Here is a 14604-nt window from a genome sequence, read left to right on the forward strand (position 1 = left end):
CCCTCTCTAGCACCCTTCACACAAATCTAAAAATCTAATTTATGCCCACTTTGCATGTATTTCCTTTGGCTGACCAACTTCCTAATGGGAACCGTCAGACAGCGATAGACCCAGAGGTGCGCAGGTTCAGGAATGCATCTCCAGTCCAATTATAGGTTCGATCCCCAGGAGAACTCAGCCTTGGTGAAAAGCATCCTTGAGAATCACTTGTGCCTCACTTTTTGGGGGCCTGATGGTGTTTTTGACCTCCATCATGAAAGTCATGCATCCTAAATACATTCAAGAATGGTGCAGGATAATTACACTGTGTATAATGAGGAGAGGGGGGGGAGGGGTGGGAAGCAAGTGTCAGGACATTTGAGGTGAATGCTTCCTCCTTGTTGACCCTCCTTAGTACTCCACCAGATAATAAAAAAATAGTTCAAGCCGTGCTTCCAAAGGGACGCCAGAGACGTTTGGGAGCTGAGAGACGGCTCAACTCTTTGATGAAGGGTTCTTCTCCTGGAGATGTAACTCTGCCGCCCTTATGGATGCCTCCATTGTGTTCAAGAGCATCCCTTAACGACGCCCGGCGCTGCAGATCCGCAGCCTCCCCTCTCGGGTTCCTATGGTAACCGGTCAGAGTGAGTCTGTCGGGGGGTGGGGGGAGAATCGTGTTTGTGTGTGTTCATTACGGCGGCGTGGCTTATTTTAACATAATGAATCAATTATCCCTGCTGCCGAGCAGACCCATATGAATAATAGCACCCTGAAATAATGAAAGCAGCCTCAACACGACGTCGCTTTGCTGAGCGTCCCCTCTCATCAGATGGGCTGCGGAGATCTGTGTGTGTAAGCAGAGATGGGGGTATGATAGGACATCCATCTGACATCATTTGTCTTCCAATCGGCACCCTGCTTGCCAAAACCCAGCCTCCAAAAAAAACTGCTTGGTTGGGTTGAGCCGTGGCACCCAGAGAAGGGGGTCGTTCACCATGTGGGTGGTGGTGTGCTACACTGCCCCCTGCTGTCCACTGATGATTACATACCCCGAAATGTTTCTTAATTAATCACATTACAACCTCAGATGTCAGTGTTTTATTGTTGGCGACAGACCAATCAAAATACTGCCTGAGTTTATTGAAAGAAGCTGTAGTGATCTAATTACATCAGGCAGCTTGTCATCGGTCACCTTTAAGGTTTTAATTAGAAGTCTGTCTACTATAATAGAGAAATAATTTATGCAAAACAGATTACAGAAAACTAAAATTAAGTAAAACAAAAGTTTTCTTTTGTTTGGGCACATTTGTTGTAAAAACAGGAATGTACGCGCTAATTTCAGTGCAAGAAAAGGTTTTGTCAGGCCCAACAGCTCCACCTTGTGGTCTCCTATGTGATTTTATCTCCTGCTTTTGCCTATAATAGGCTTCACAGCAGTGTATTTATCCATCTTGTCCTCCAGCTCCTTACTGAACAGGAGGATGCTTGCTGAAGGGCCGATCACTTTAATGCAGGAATTCTCCAACAAATATAGAACGTTATTATACCAGTAGTTCACATGGTTGCAGATCTCAATCAGTTTCTGCTCGTCAAAAAACGCAGATTTGTTGTAAACGATCACGTGAACTCTCAGTTGAGACTGCCAAAAGCTGATCGTATTCTCCAGGTTTTCCAAAGCGTCTTTGAGGGTTCTTGACGAGGCCCCAGAGGGTTGCTTCACACTCAGCAATATTTGCATTACTCCAGCTCCTTCTACTTCCTTAGTAATCATGTCAACATCCTTCAAGCACCTGTCTAACTCTGTCTTGCGAAATTTTTCTATGTATCTGAATGTGTGTAAGTCAACCAAAATGTCCTCAGAAGTCCCTGTGTTGCTTGTTGAGGGAGTTGAACCTTTTCTCAGGTCATTCTGAGGGAACTTACTGTTCCTCATCGGGCTGCCGGCTTCCTTCATATAATTAGTTTCGCTCTGGATGGCAGGAATCTTGTCCGACCTGCCGGGTTGTTGTGGACTCCTATAATTTCTTTGCTGTTTAGTGAATGTCTCCTCCATAGGGAACCATGCGAGCCCTGATGAGGAGACGAGTCGTGTACTTATTTCCTCCCCAACCGCTGGTCTGAAGCTCCCTCCAGCCAAACTCTCATTAGATACTTTCTGCCTCAAGGAAGCTTTTGGAGTTTCTACTTTTGAGATCAGGCTTTGGACTTCTCTTGCTTCTCTGGTGTGGTGAGGTGACTTTGATAAGCTGCTGGAGTTTGCTGCTTCCCTGTTATCTTCTGTGCTTTTGCAGCTAGTTGGACTATTCTCAGATGCTAGTCTAGGATGAGGAGAGCTAGCTCTGGGTTTGCCGACTGCGGTTTGGGATGAGGGTCTGAGATGACTGGCCCTGCGGATGAGGTCCTCTTTCAGGGCACTGACGGCAGAGAAGGGACCCTCTATGGAGGCCTTCCTCTGCTGGGGTGACGCTTGGAAGCGGATTGATCTGTGAGCTGATTGCAGACTTTTGATCAGAGAGGCCTGATCGCTGCCGAAAACTGAGAGGTCCACCGTAGCTCCAGCCACATACAGAAACACCTGCGGCAGAAAAACACGTCAGAATCAGAATCTCGTGTGTTGGGGATAAAACATGAAATACATTTTCATTTTGAAATTGATGCCAAGTAAAACCAAACCATGCATACATCAGTGCTGAAGGGAAACACAGTGAGAGTGTAGTCTTGAGTAAACTCCTCGTCCATCATGATTTGCTGCTCCTTTCTCACCACCCGCTTTGCATCTGCCAAGAGTTTTAACCAATCTGTTAAAGTCTCCAAAAAAATATGATGCTTCATGATCTGATGAATCCTGACTCCACCAAACCCTCAACCCCCAATAACTGTAAGTCTTATATTTTTCCTCTCTTGGATAAAGCCACCATTGACTTCTTACTTTTCTCTAACAAAAAAGTACTCCCGATTCTTCATGAGTGTGAATACTCTGTATTCTCAAATCCCCAGTTGGTTGTGGCAGATGGATGCTCAAATTGATCCTGGTCCTGCTGGAGATTTATTTCTGTTAAAGGGGACTTTTTCTCTCCACTGTTGTTACATGCTTGTTCAGGGGTGTACCAAGTTTTCAACCTTATTCCTTCACTTTTAGATATTACCCTGCTCCAGCACACCTGAATCAAATGTTTACACTACCTCCTCAGCACATGAAGTGATGCAGAAGCAGCATTTATTTAAGTAAGGTTAGTGCAGCACCTAAATCATGCAGGACAATAAGTCCTGAGTAGAAAAACACTAGTCTATATCACATCTGTCTAGGTAATGTATTGCATTTTCCATGCCCATCCCAACCCAAGGCATTTTTTAAACGTTCCTACAGAATAAGGGTTTTATAGATGTTTTTTCAGGATATAAAACTCAAAGAAAGCACCCACATACTGCTGCTCTGGGCAGGGAAACACTGTCTATATAAAACCCCCAATTGTTTGTAGAACTCATTCTTCACGTTCCTAATACTGAAGAATATCCTGCAGCTGTTAACGTCTCATTATCACAACAGAGCAGTTTTTTGAAGATGGCGGCAACACTGACGCACGACGCCTGAAGAAAACGAGAAGTCTTTTATTTTATACTTTGAACAGTTCCGGGGTGAAGTGTGAATTTCAGAGGAAAGGCCTAAGTGGTCAACCCGATAATCAAAATACAGAACTAGTCTCTTAAGAATGGTTTTTCCCCTCCAGCGTGCATGTAAAAAGATTTCCCTCCACAAACAGCAGCTACTTTACCTTCAGCTTTGTCAAAAGTTACGAAGGCTACTCCGCCCATGTTAGTGGGGTATTTCACGACTTCCACGTCCCCTCCGTGACTTCTCCTGCGGCTCTGAAAGTGGATAATCAACTTGTCGACCATCCTGCTGAACTGCAGCACCGCGGGCACACCGGATACGACCACCGTCCTTCTGCTGTCCGCCATGACTGTAGCCATGGAGCCCAGTAAACATCGCAGACCGCTCTTACCGCCTTTTCTCCAGCCACGCTTTGCGTTGCTATAACCACTCACAACTAAAGAAGCCGTTCAGTTTCATTTTCACTCTCGAGTGAAAACAGTGGGGTGCTGTAGGAACATTCTCGGTCCACTAGGTGGCTCCGTTTGCTGGTACAGTAGCGCCATTTGTCCACTAGGTGTCTCTGTTTACCCAAATCCGAACGGGCGGGTTTAAACAGCAGTTCGGCTCATTTAGTTTTTTTTCCTCAGCAAAACCAAATAAAGTTGCTAAGCAGATACAAATCTCCACACACTAAGGGAAAAAAAAGTTTAAGCAGCTACTTAAACATATTGACTTAAGTGTCAATATGTGTGGTGCAAACATTTATTGAAGTCAAAACCAGAAAAAAAAGTATGAAAAACTCTTGTTTCACAAATTAAGTCAAGAGTGACACACTGTTTGCATTTTAATTGTGCATTTAAACAATTTTAATTTAATCATATAAAACAAAGTGGCCTGGCGAGTGCAACAAACAGGTATGGGAGGGAGGATCATAAAAGAAAAAAAAAGAAACCCAGGCTTTGATACGAATCAAATCTTTCACTTTGATTACTTCAGTGCAAATGCAACATTCACTGTGTTTGACGGTTCTTTAAATAATTCAGGTAGTCTCTATTATTCAGTGTTTTCACATTGTACAGATGTTACTGGGGAGAGCGTCAGGTATTCAACTGAAGATAAAAGCTAGTTTTGTAACCTTTAACAAAATTCAATCCTTTTATTTAAAAAAAAAGTGGGCAAAAACAAATAATTTGTGAGTGTGCCTTGGTCTACGTGGAGCTGTCACAGTCCTATACCTGCTATCACAAGAGGCACACGAGCTGGCAAATAAATCCTCTAAGAAAAACGTTTTAGAACAGAAAGTCAGATTTGTTGAACTCTGTACAAATCCGTCTGCCAGAAAGAAACAAAAAAGCTATGAAACAAACAAAAATAAATGTGAATGTTCACAAGTCAAACATCTGATACTTTGATTTGGACCGGGTCTGAGAGACGGTCCAGAACTGAGGCAGCAGAGGTTCATGTTGGCGCCTTAAAGTTGCACTCAAGACCCAAGCGGCGGCCGGCCGGCGTCGTCCGAGTCGCGCCGCTCCCACCCTTTGAATCCGGTGCCAGGGTTTTTAAGGTGGCGCGTTTTGTTTTTCTTTGTTTTGGCAAAGGCGAGGTGTGATGAGGCCGGATGTCCACCGGGAGCGCCGCCGCTCGCATTGAGCCGCTGGATCGATCTGCCGCTGCTCCACAGAGCCTCCAGAAGGAGTCTGTGCAGCCGATCCCCGCTGGAGGATGCGTCATTTCCAGGCTCTGACTGCTGCTCACTGCAGACACACACATACACACACACACACACACAGCTGGTAAATAAAACAACCATCATGGATGAAGAGAAAATCGGAGCTGGACCGTTGAGGCTTCGATAAACTGCTGACATTTTCAGAGAAAACAGAGTCAAGATTTTTATTCTTGCATTTAAAAAAAAAAAAAAAAATCAAACAGAAGTAATTTTTTTGTTGACAGGAGAAATTTCAGCAAAAAACCCCTCAACAATAATAATACAGCTGAATGATTGAAATCAGCACATTTTCTGTCAGGGAAAATACTGCCGCTGCTGCAGGTTCCTCTGGCAGGTGTGATTTCTGCCTCGTCTGTAAATTATTCTGCTTACATCCATCCACCGACAGACGCTTTTTCCACAACGGAGGAGCACGGCAAGCATAATCTGACAACAAGAAAAGTGATGCTACTTTCACTTAATCTGCTAAATTGGCTTCAAAGCAGCTGGTTTTTTATCGGCCCGATGGCTCCCGTCAGGAAATAAACGCTGCTTGTTGGGGAAATTTTTTGTGAAGCAGCTAAAAGATGCTGTTAGATATACAGCCCAGATTTACTAGAGTAAAATATTCAATAAATTATTCCAACTCATGAGAATGTGTTGGTACGAATCCAAGAAATTAGAAGTGAGCAATGTTTTTTTTAATTTTAATTTCTAATTTGTAATCCAGGTTTAAAAATCTGGATTTCAAAAGGATAAATTTTGCCCATTCTTATGTTCGGTGGAGAACTTGTGATCATTTCAGTTTAATGTTCCCGGGTCACAACATCACACATCCTCCACCATGCACAACAGCAGGGATTTTAAAGACGTTTTCCTGCAATTAAAGATGAATTTACTTTAAAAAATGAATCTGTTCCATCTGAAATCTCCTCTCTACATACACTGAGGTCTGAAGATAGAGGCTTTCTGCTGGACTTCCTCCCATGACCGCTACGCCAAACTCCCAGAGGACCCTGAAGAAGCGGAGAAAGAAAATTGTTGGAATTAAAAAACGACGGATTTAAGGAGTTTCTCCTTGTAAGCAGATGATTTTACCTGGTGTTTGGCTACCATGTGCGCAGTGTGCAGCAGCGGAGGCCTGATGGAGGGCTTGTACTGCAGAGGCTGACCCAGGAGAGAGTAATGCACCTCACCTGGAAGAGAGGTGAACCCACGTTGGGCCAGTTCTGAGCAGAAATCATGTGAGTGGATCAGAGAGTAGCGGTTCGGACCTTGTCCAGTGTGGATGAAGGCTGTAGGGAGCTGCGGGTGGTGGGACAGGATGGGGATGGGGGAGATGCCTGACGAGAGGGCCTTGATGTGGGGCGGCTGGCAGGGCGAGGGGGTGAGCGCCGGAGACGAAGGCAGGCTGCTCTACAGCCAACCCGCCGGCGGCGCAGGAACAGAAAGCAGACAAACACAAACACTTTCATTAAAAAAAACAAACAAAAAAAAAACAACTACTACTCCTCCAACTACTTCTCCAAAGTCATTGTGATGTTCAAGTGGCTGCTTTAATGTACCATTTCATCCACATTAGTCCCACTAATGTACCATTACACCCCGGCGCTAAGGACTATTTTCTCCTCGTTTTCAGGTTTTCGGCGGTGCCGGCTTCATTTGCGCAGCCTATTTGCGGCGACATTTAACCCGCCTGCCGCGGCGGGGAGAGACCAAGTCTGGCTCAGGGCGACAATTCTCAAATCACTGTCACAACCCAACTAAATTAGCTTTTAAATTGCTTTCTCGACACCGCCACTCGCAGACGTACGGCGGGGTTTGTCCCCAAAGCTGCGCGAGCGTGCTAATCGGGAATGGTTGGAAAACTGCAGAATCAGAATTGGAGGTCGTCAAAACTCCAAGAACATTTTTTTTTTCCGTGCAGTGTTTGTACCTGGGTGTTATCGGGAGTGTGGGGGACGTCTGAAGGCCTGCGGCCGCGCTGCTGCTGCTCGGAGTGTTTGTGGCTGGACTGTTTCCTCTGGCAGGGGGACGGGGCCCGGGGCTGCTGGCAGGGAGGAGCGGCCATTTGCAGCATCACCATGCCGCCGCCGGGCGCCGCTGGCAACAACCCTGGATGCACACAGATCAGCAGATGCCACGTTAGGAGGACGGGATCAACAGAAACACACATCTGATCGTTATTCATGCACACCTGATCAGTAAATAAGAAAAAAAAGTTTCCATTCAAGAATTAAAGCACTTCAATTATCTAATTGGATGTTAACGCAGCGCATTAAATCAAATGATTGCATACATTTCGGTATAATTAATGTCTGTTTACCTTTGGCTCACTCGGGGCGGAAGCCGTTTGGCAAACTTTGCCCGTTGTTGATTTATGAAATTATTCCCTCTGACAGTAACAAGAACAACGGATATGTGGGACAGTAATCTGCCGATTCTGAGCAGCCCAGCCAATTAAAAGTGTTTACTGGTCACGCTGCAGGTGAGGCCGCAGCGAGACCTTCGCCTGACCTCATTACTGACGGGCTGGAAAAGACGGCTCCCTCCTCTGAGCCTCCATAATAATCAGACATGAATAATAAAGGTCATTAGAGAGGAGCCTGGGCAAAAAAAAAAGACAGATAAAGCATAAAAACACACAACATTAAAGCACATTTTGAGCTATTTTTGTAATGAAAGCTACTGTGTAAGCAATTTTCTAAATAAGAGTGACTAAAAGCCTGATGGTTTAAGATCAAACGAGGTGCAATTACACAAATATGCCACAAGGTGGCAGTAATGTGCCGTTAAGACAAGAGAATGCAAAAAAACATTTTCTATTAACATTGAATATGGTGTAAAAATTGTGTTGCCCTGCGACAGACTGGCGACCTGTCCAGGTTGTACCCCGCCTCTCGCCCGGAACGTTAGCTGGAGATGGGCACCAGCAACCCTCCCGACCCCACTGAGGGACAAGGGTGAAAGAAAATGGATGGATGGATGGTGTAAAAATAAAATAATGTAAAAATGTACATTGTATTAGATTCTGGGTATATGGTTTTGCTATTTTAAGAAATATTACAGAAATTTTTTGGATTATCTTGCTATTTTTGACGAATTTAACAGTTTGGAAATATGTTTTTAATGCGTTGTATGAACCTCCTTCCCGCCCCCCAGCCCCCAAAAAAACAAACAAACAAAAAAAAAACAAAACATGTTTTCTGTAACTGTAGAATCATTTCGTCCTGATGGGAACAAATAGATTTCTGCAGCTTTAATTGAAACCAACTCTTAACGACATCACATCACACTTCCCCCTCTGAGGAGACATTTGTTGCTCTCAGTTTTTCACTGTGTCTTGATGTCAGCAGGACTTTTTTTTTGACGGAGGAAGGAAGGTGCACCTGCAGATCGCCGCTCTTTTTCATTTTAAAAACGCCAGAGAGGAAATCTAATTATGCGTTGCCGCACAAACAAAAGCCAGAGCCAGGCCAGGAAGGATTATTTCATTACTGGATGCAGACCGGTGGCTGTGCAGGAATGCATTTTGCAGGTTATTGACACTAAGAAATGGAGAGGAGGCGGGGAAGTGTGTTGGAAGCTCTGGCAGTGATGGGGAATCTCCAGGGTGGCTCGTGTCAGAAGATGAGAATATTCTCGCTTTCACTTCGTGATCCTACTGTAAAAACGGGCGAGGGGTTTGAAGGCGCAGCTACCTGCGTACTGCTGGCCCGGGTGCTGCTGGGAGACGCAGGGAGATGAGCTCTGAGGAAACTGCAGCGGCTCCATCATTGGGGCGGGCAGGAAACTCACGGTGGAGCTGGAAAACAAGACGGAAATGAATCCAGAGATGCTACATAGTAGAATAGAAAATAAAATGCTAACACCTAGCCTAGCCTCAAATTCAGCTGGATTCTAATCTGTCTTCACTACCATTGAAATAGATTTCTTTTTTAGAATTGTAGTCTGCCTGTCGTTTTAGCAACAGCAGTGGAGGAAGAGCAGGAAACCACCGGTAAGCTTCATAGAGTCAAACTGCAGAAATAAGTACGTCACGGGAAAACGTTAGAGTTTAGATAAAGCTTAAAACTTCAATGGAGTTCACACCTACAAGAAGCAATCGTTTCTCAATAAGCAAGAGTCCAGACTACGACAGAGTATAAAAAAATATATCAAATCAATAAAATTATGAGTGTAAATAAACAATGTCAAAATATGAGAATAAAGTCATATTACAACTTTATTCTCAAATTATTGACCTTATTCTCATATCAATTTGACTTTATTCTTGTATTACTATAACATTCTGAATTTATTCTCATAATAGTTTACTTTCTTAGCACGGCTCTAACTCTCCGTCATACCAATCCCTTCGTGCGAAGCGAACCGTAGATCAAGCGGCTGGTTTTTTCAGCGGCTGGAAACAAAGAAATTCCTAAACATAAGGTTTGTCTCCAGGAGGTGTGAGAGCCGAGCGCTGCAGCTGAGTTTTCCATCTGGAAAAAGTGGCTCCCCGCTCTGCAAGCGAGCCGCCTGGAGGGACTGGTCTCCAGCTGACGAGGAATCCGGCTGCAGGTGGACAGTCGGCCCCCGTGGGAAAACAAGCGAGCCGAACCGGCGCTGCTGCTGCATAAATCATCTCCTTGCTGACTGGCCTACAAACGCAGCCTCGTTTTCACAGCTGGGACGGCGAGGGAGAAAATGACCTCCTTGTTCGCCTGCGAACACGGCCGAGCTCGCTTGGTCGTCCCCGCAGATCGGTGATTGATTGGGAGCGCAGAGGTAGGAACTAATTACGCGTTTTGCTTTCGCAGGAAGCAGCTGACGCTCTTCCAGCTACCCACAGACGCCGTTCTCCAGGAGGATTGTGGTGATAACTTCATTTTTTTCCCTCCCTCGTTGTGAACGGAAACGACCTTATAGCTCTGAAGCGCTTTGGGGATTCACTCAGACTTGTTAGGTCTTTCAGGAGTGTAAAAAACACCTTTCAGCACTTTTAAATTGCTTTTTGGGGATGGAGAACATTAACACAAAAAAATACACCACCAAATGTGAGTTTTATTACTAATTTAAACTTAAATTAAGTGTTTAGACAAAATAAAAGCTAGTTTTCTTGTTAAATCATCGATCTACTGGTGATTTTTTTTTGGTAATACCTCATGGTGGTGTGCTGGTTGGTGGGGAGCAGGCCGTAGCAGGGCTGCATGCCGGACACAGCCACCGCCCCCTGTCCCGGCTGGCAGGACACAAACACTGGCTGCTGGTACGTCTGCTGCGGAACAGAAACCTGCTGCACAGAGCAAGGAAATAAAAAAAATTAGATCAACCTTCACTGCTTCAAAGTCAACACCAATTTAGACGGACGCCTCTTCAGTTTCTGCGTTGCAACATGAAAGAGAAAGAAGGGAAATTAATCAGCAGAGTACCTGATAAGACTGGATTGGAGGGTACTGGACCATCATGCCTTGCATCTGGTTGGCCATATTGCTTTGCTGGTTGCCAGGGAGAGCGAGGCTGGGAGTCGGCTGCACGCCCACTACGGTCTGGTAGCTGGACGGCGGGTTTGGCATCATGGCTTGGTGCACTGATGGCGAAACGACAAACACAAACGCTGTGACCCAACGACGCTAAAACCGGAGACAACTATTTATTCCTCTGGATTTTTTTCACATTTCCAATGGATTTTATTAAAACAAATTTCCCACTTTTCATTTGATTCTTAATGAGATTCAGACCTGGACTTTAATCGAGAATGTCCTACTTTGATTAGGCCATTCTAACACGACAAATACAGTATGTTTAGAGTTGTTGGAAGTCTTCTCCAGCCTCTAGCAGGAAGAGCATGACGCTGCCACCACCATGTGAAGATTTCTCATTAAATTCAGTAAAGCTTGTGGTTTTAAAGTGAAAAAAGTAACTTTTTAGCAAGATACAAACACAAAAAGGCCACATATTCGGCTTTTAAGACAGATTAGCATATAAAAACCCAAACAAAAGAACATTAAGGTTACTGGAGAGTGAGAACAACAGGAGAAGTGGAGCCGTTTCTGCTGAACAGGTTTGCAGGAAGTCGATATATTTGATTTAGCCGGGGGTAGCTCGAGCCTGCAAAGTGAGTAATCGAGCCAATCCTCGACAGGGAATAATAAAGAAGAAAAGAAAACTCTTCACTTCAACCAGACGTCTCATTTCAACAAAACTTATTTGGAGCGGCTCGCACAAAGATGCTGCAAAGTCAGAGAGGTTCGGGGTAAAAACGAGACACTTAAATGTCAAGGTGACTAAAAGAAAAAATAAATAATAAAAGGCGTCTAGAATTACTACTTTCCCCCTGTGCCCTACATACAGCCTAATCCAGGTGACAAAAGGGGAGGGCGTCCTTTTGTGAAGGTGTCTTTACGAGGCTGGCGCTCTGGGAGAAAAGTACAGCTAGACAATGAAAGAGCTGCGCAAGGAGCCAGGCGGCCGGGACTATTTTTATACACCTTCAGTTCCCCCAAACCGAGCATAAAATGACCGCTGTATGAAACGCACCTCGAATTATTCCAATCCACCAGGCAGCAGATGAGGGTTGGCTTTTGCCCCTTTAAAAAAAATAAATATATATATTCTCATAAAAACAGAGGTAATGAGCAGCTGAAATCAGTCGAAGAGAGCCCTTTCCTTGACTGATGTCGTCGCGGTAACGAGGCTTGGTGAAAGTGAGCTGCGAGGGGCTGAAAAAGAGACCGGTTCACTGTGAGATTCATAGAGGTCTCTCAGACAGCGTCCCGGCCCCGCATCCCGCCTCCCAGGTCTCCGGCCATCTTGCTTTTTGTTTGAGGAGCGACAAATCTTTTTACTTTGACTGAACCGGCTTCCGCGAGAGAGACACTAACCTGCGCCTTCACCTCGGAGGGAAGTCTAAAAATGACACAAATGCGCTGCAGGAAATGACCGTGACAGAAGCCACAGAGCTGGTGACTGACTGATGCAATTAAGCGAAAATGGCGATGGCCAAACCGCCTGAGAATTCTCCATGTATCAACCTCCTGTTCAACCTTTACGCTTATATATTCGTTTCCTCTTTAATTAATGCAAAAACAGAGCAAAAAGGATCCTCCTGCGTGTGTTTTAAAAAAAAAATCATTCCACTGCCTCCGTGAAAAATAATTGCCGTATTCGCCTTTGTAGGTCAGTTTCATTTGTCCGCTGCCTATTCCCCGGCTCCCCAGCAGGGAAGCCATATTTGCGGCCCCTTGCAGATGACAGAATAGTGCCGCAGCCACTTACAGAGACATATGTGCAGCAGCGTGAGAGAAAGGCAAAATGGGAGCTAACAATCCAAGCTCCTGTGGTGAAGGGAGAAAAAAAACCAAAAAAAAAAAACAGGAGGGGAATAAACCGGTGGGGATGCATGTGAAGCTGTAAAAAACAAACAAAAGAAGAAGCGAGTAATGTTTGTCCTTCAGCGGAGCTGTCGGACAGCGGCGCTCCTGTGAAGAAACGGAGCGCGGTTCAGGTCTCCTGAGCGGACGAGGCTCAGCCTTTTCTCCTAGCAGCATGAAGCAAAGGAGACGGCGATTCTTATTCATTAAAACCTCCTTTGATTCGTCTTCAGATCTGCGACACTAATTCAAAGCCGTGTTTGAACAATTTGGAGCTTTGGTCTCATCCTGAAACCCCGGTGTGAAATCAAAGAGATCGTTTTTAGAAGTCTGTGCACCTGGGAGGGAGGGGAGAAAAACCTTTAAAAAAAAAGAAAAAGGGATTTTTATACCGGAAAAACTTTCTCACATCTCAACCACCAACTTTAACATGGAATTTTTTGCGACAGATCAGAAAGTAGAGCAGAATCGTGACACGAAGGAGCTGCAGACACTCAGCATCGTGCAAAATACAGGAGGACATCAGACTGAGCTGGCCTAGTCAAAGTTCAGGCCTAAATTCAGGGTTCAGACATTTTTCCCTCAGTAAAATTCAAGAATTTTTAATGCAAGTTTTCAAACTTTTCCAGCGCACACTAAAAGAAAAATGTATTGCTGTTATTAATAATCTACATTCTGCAGCAAACTATAATATAACATTTTTGAAATGTTTCTCTAACACACACCCTAAACAAAACACTAATTAAACAAAAAATAAATGTCATCTAATGTTACAAAAAAAATAAGATTTTTAGTATTTAGTAAATTGAAATAATTTTGGTGATTCTAACTAACCTAAAACAAGAAAAGCTCAGTCTGATTCAACTTCAGACAGTGAGAAAGAAAATTATGTCTGAAAAATCTGTTTCCAGCTGAAGTTTGAACTTTATCAGAAAACTGCACAGTTTGAATATCAATCACTTTATGCACAAATCAAGCACTTTCCAAACCTTGAAAACACATAATTGAATTTCAAGCACCTGCTGTGAATCTGTGGCAGCTTTAAAACCTGATGTCAGCAGTTTGTCTCTGTTCAATCTGACTGAGGTAGAACTACTTTTAAAAGAACAATGTGTATAAATAAAGATGCACTACTTTGTGTTGGTCAATGACTATATATAAAAAAAAAAAAAACCTCAAAGAAACGCGTTGCAGTTTTCATTTGGTAAATGTAACAGGAGTGGTGAAAACGTGTGGAAGTGGCTTTACCTTGCTGCTGGGGCAGGTTTTGGCTCTGAGGGCAGTTATAGGTCAGTGGGTTGAGCGAAGGTCGATACTGCGGCGGCGGCTGCTGCTGCTGCTGGTTGGAGCACTGAGGATGGTGAGCTGGTGAGCAGTAACACGCGGACATCTGCCGAAGACGAGTAAAATACAACTTCAACTCAGTTCACCACAGACAGGAGTAGTAGAAGAAATGAACCAAAACGCCGTACCTGTTGCACCGGCTGCTGGATGTAGGCGTGTTGCTGGAGGAGGGGCTGATTTAGCACGGGAAAAGGGGCGGGGCCCGCATTGGAGTACGTGTGGTTGGGCACCGGCGCCGTCGGGACGTGCTGACCCTGCAATACCCCAGGGTGGCCCCCTGATGGTCCTGCCACCATGTAGCCGCTGACCTGCGGCGGTGGAGCTCCCTGCAGCACCACGGCCGATGGGTGGGTGTAGGGCGAGGGGAAGTGGCGGCCGTCTGGTGCCGACATGCCGCCGCCGTCGCTCGATGGCTGCTGCGACAGCGTCATGTGACCAAACTGGGCACTGAGGACGTCGGGCTGCAGAGACGATGTCACGTTAGAGGCTTTAGAAAATCGATTATTCTATCAATTAAAAAAAATATTTCAGGTAATAACAGCATTCCTTTACTGAATCTTAACCAGGTGAAGCTGAAACTAGTTTTGGTTGAACTATATTTACAGAAAATATAAAAGGGATTTTTT

At 44.8% G+C, this 14604-nt stretch overlaps 2 protein-coding genes across 12 annotated transcripts in view; both read right to left on the minus strand.

Annotated features, from left to right (window-relative positions):
- Positions 1 to 1062: 1062 nt before the first annotated feature.
- LOC103476264 (uncharacterized) lies at positions 1063 to 4033 on the minus strand. Its single transcript, XM_008428474.2, has 3 exons — positions 3753 to 4033; positions 2662 to 2756; positions 1063 to 2554 (listed from the first exon to the last, which is right to left on the minus strand). The coding sequence occupies exons 1-3, from the start codon at positions 3949 to 3951 to the stop codon at positions 1379 to 1381; spliced, it is 1470 nt and encodes a 489-aa protein (XP_008426696.1). The 5' UTR covers positions 3952 to 4033; the 3' UTR covers positions 1063 to 1378.
- Positions 4034 to 4293: 260 nt separating this feature from the next.
- The window catches only part of LOC103476270 (R3H domain-containing protein 1-like), a 41624-nt gene continuing 31313 nt past the window's right edge, over positions 4294 to 14604 (minus strand). For 6 of the 11 annotated variants that reach the window (XM_017310586.1, XM_017310588.1, XM_017310580.1 and 3 more), the window contains 10 exons: positions 14107 to 14439; positions 13883 to 14024; positions 10694 to 10851; positions 10424 to 10557; positions 8984 to 9087; positions 7219 to 7397; positions 6557 to 6698; positions 6381 to 6478; positions 6182 to 6298; positions 4294 to 5328 (listed from right to left, as the gene is read on the minus strand). In XM_017310586.1, coding sequence (XP_017166075.1) covers positions 5326 to 5328; positions 6182 to 6298; positions 6381 to 6478; positions 6557 to 6698; positions 7219 to 7397; positions 8984 to 9087; positions 10424 to 10557; positions 10694 to 10851; positions 13883 to 14024; positions 14107 to 14439 — 1410 coding nt within the window. In that variant the 3' untranslated portion in view covers positions 4294 to 5325. Of the gene's footprint in view, positions 5329 to 6181; positions 6299 to 6380; positions 6479 to 6556; positions 6699 to 7218; positions 7398 to 8983; positions 9088 to 10423; positions 10558 to 10693; positions 10852 to 13882; positions 14025 to 14106; positions 14440 to 14604 lie in introns of those variants that run through there. The other 5 variants (XM_017310589.1, XM_008428484.2, XM_017310590.1 and 2 more) reach the window with 5 other exon arrangements.

The sequence above is a fragment of the Poecilia reticulata genome, linkage group LG2 (assembly GCF_000633615.1).
Source record: "Poecilia reticulata strain Guanapo linkage group LG2, Guppy_female_1.0+MT, whole genome shotgun sequence".
NCBI classification, from domain to species: domain Eukaryota; kingdom Metazoa; phylum Chordata; class Actinopteri; order Cyprinodontiformes; family Poeciliidae; genus Poecilia; species Poecilia reticulata.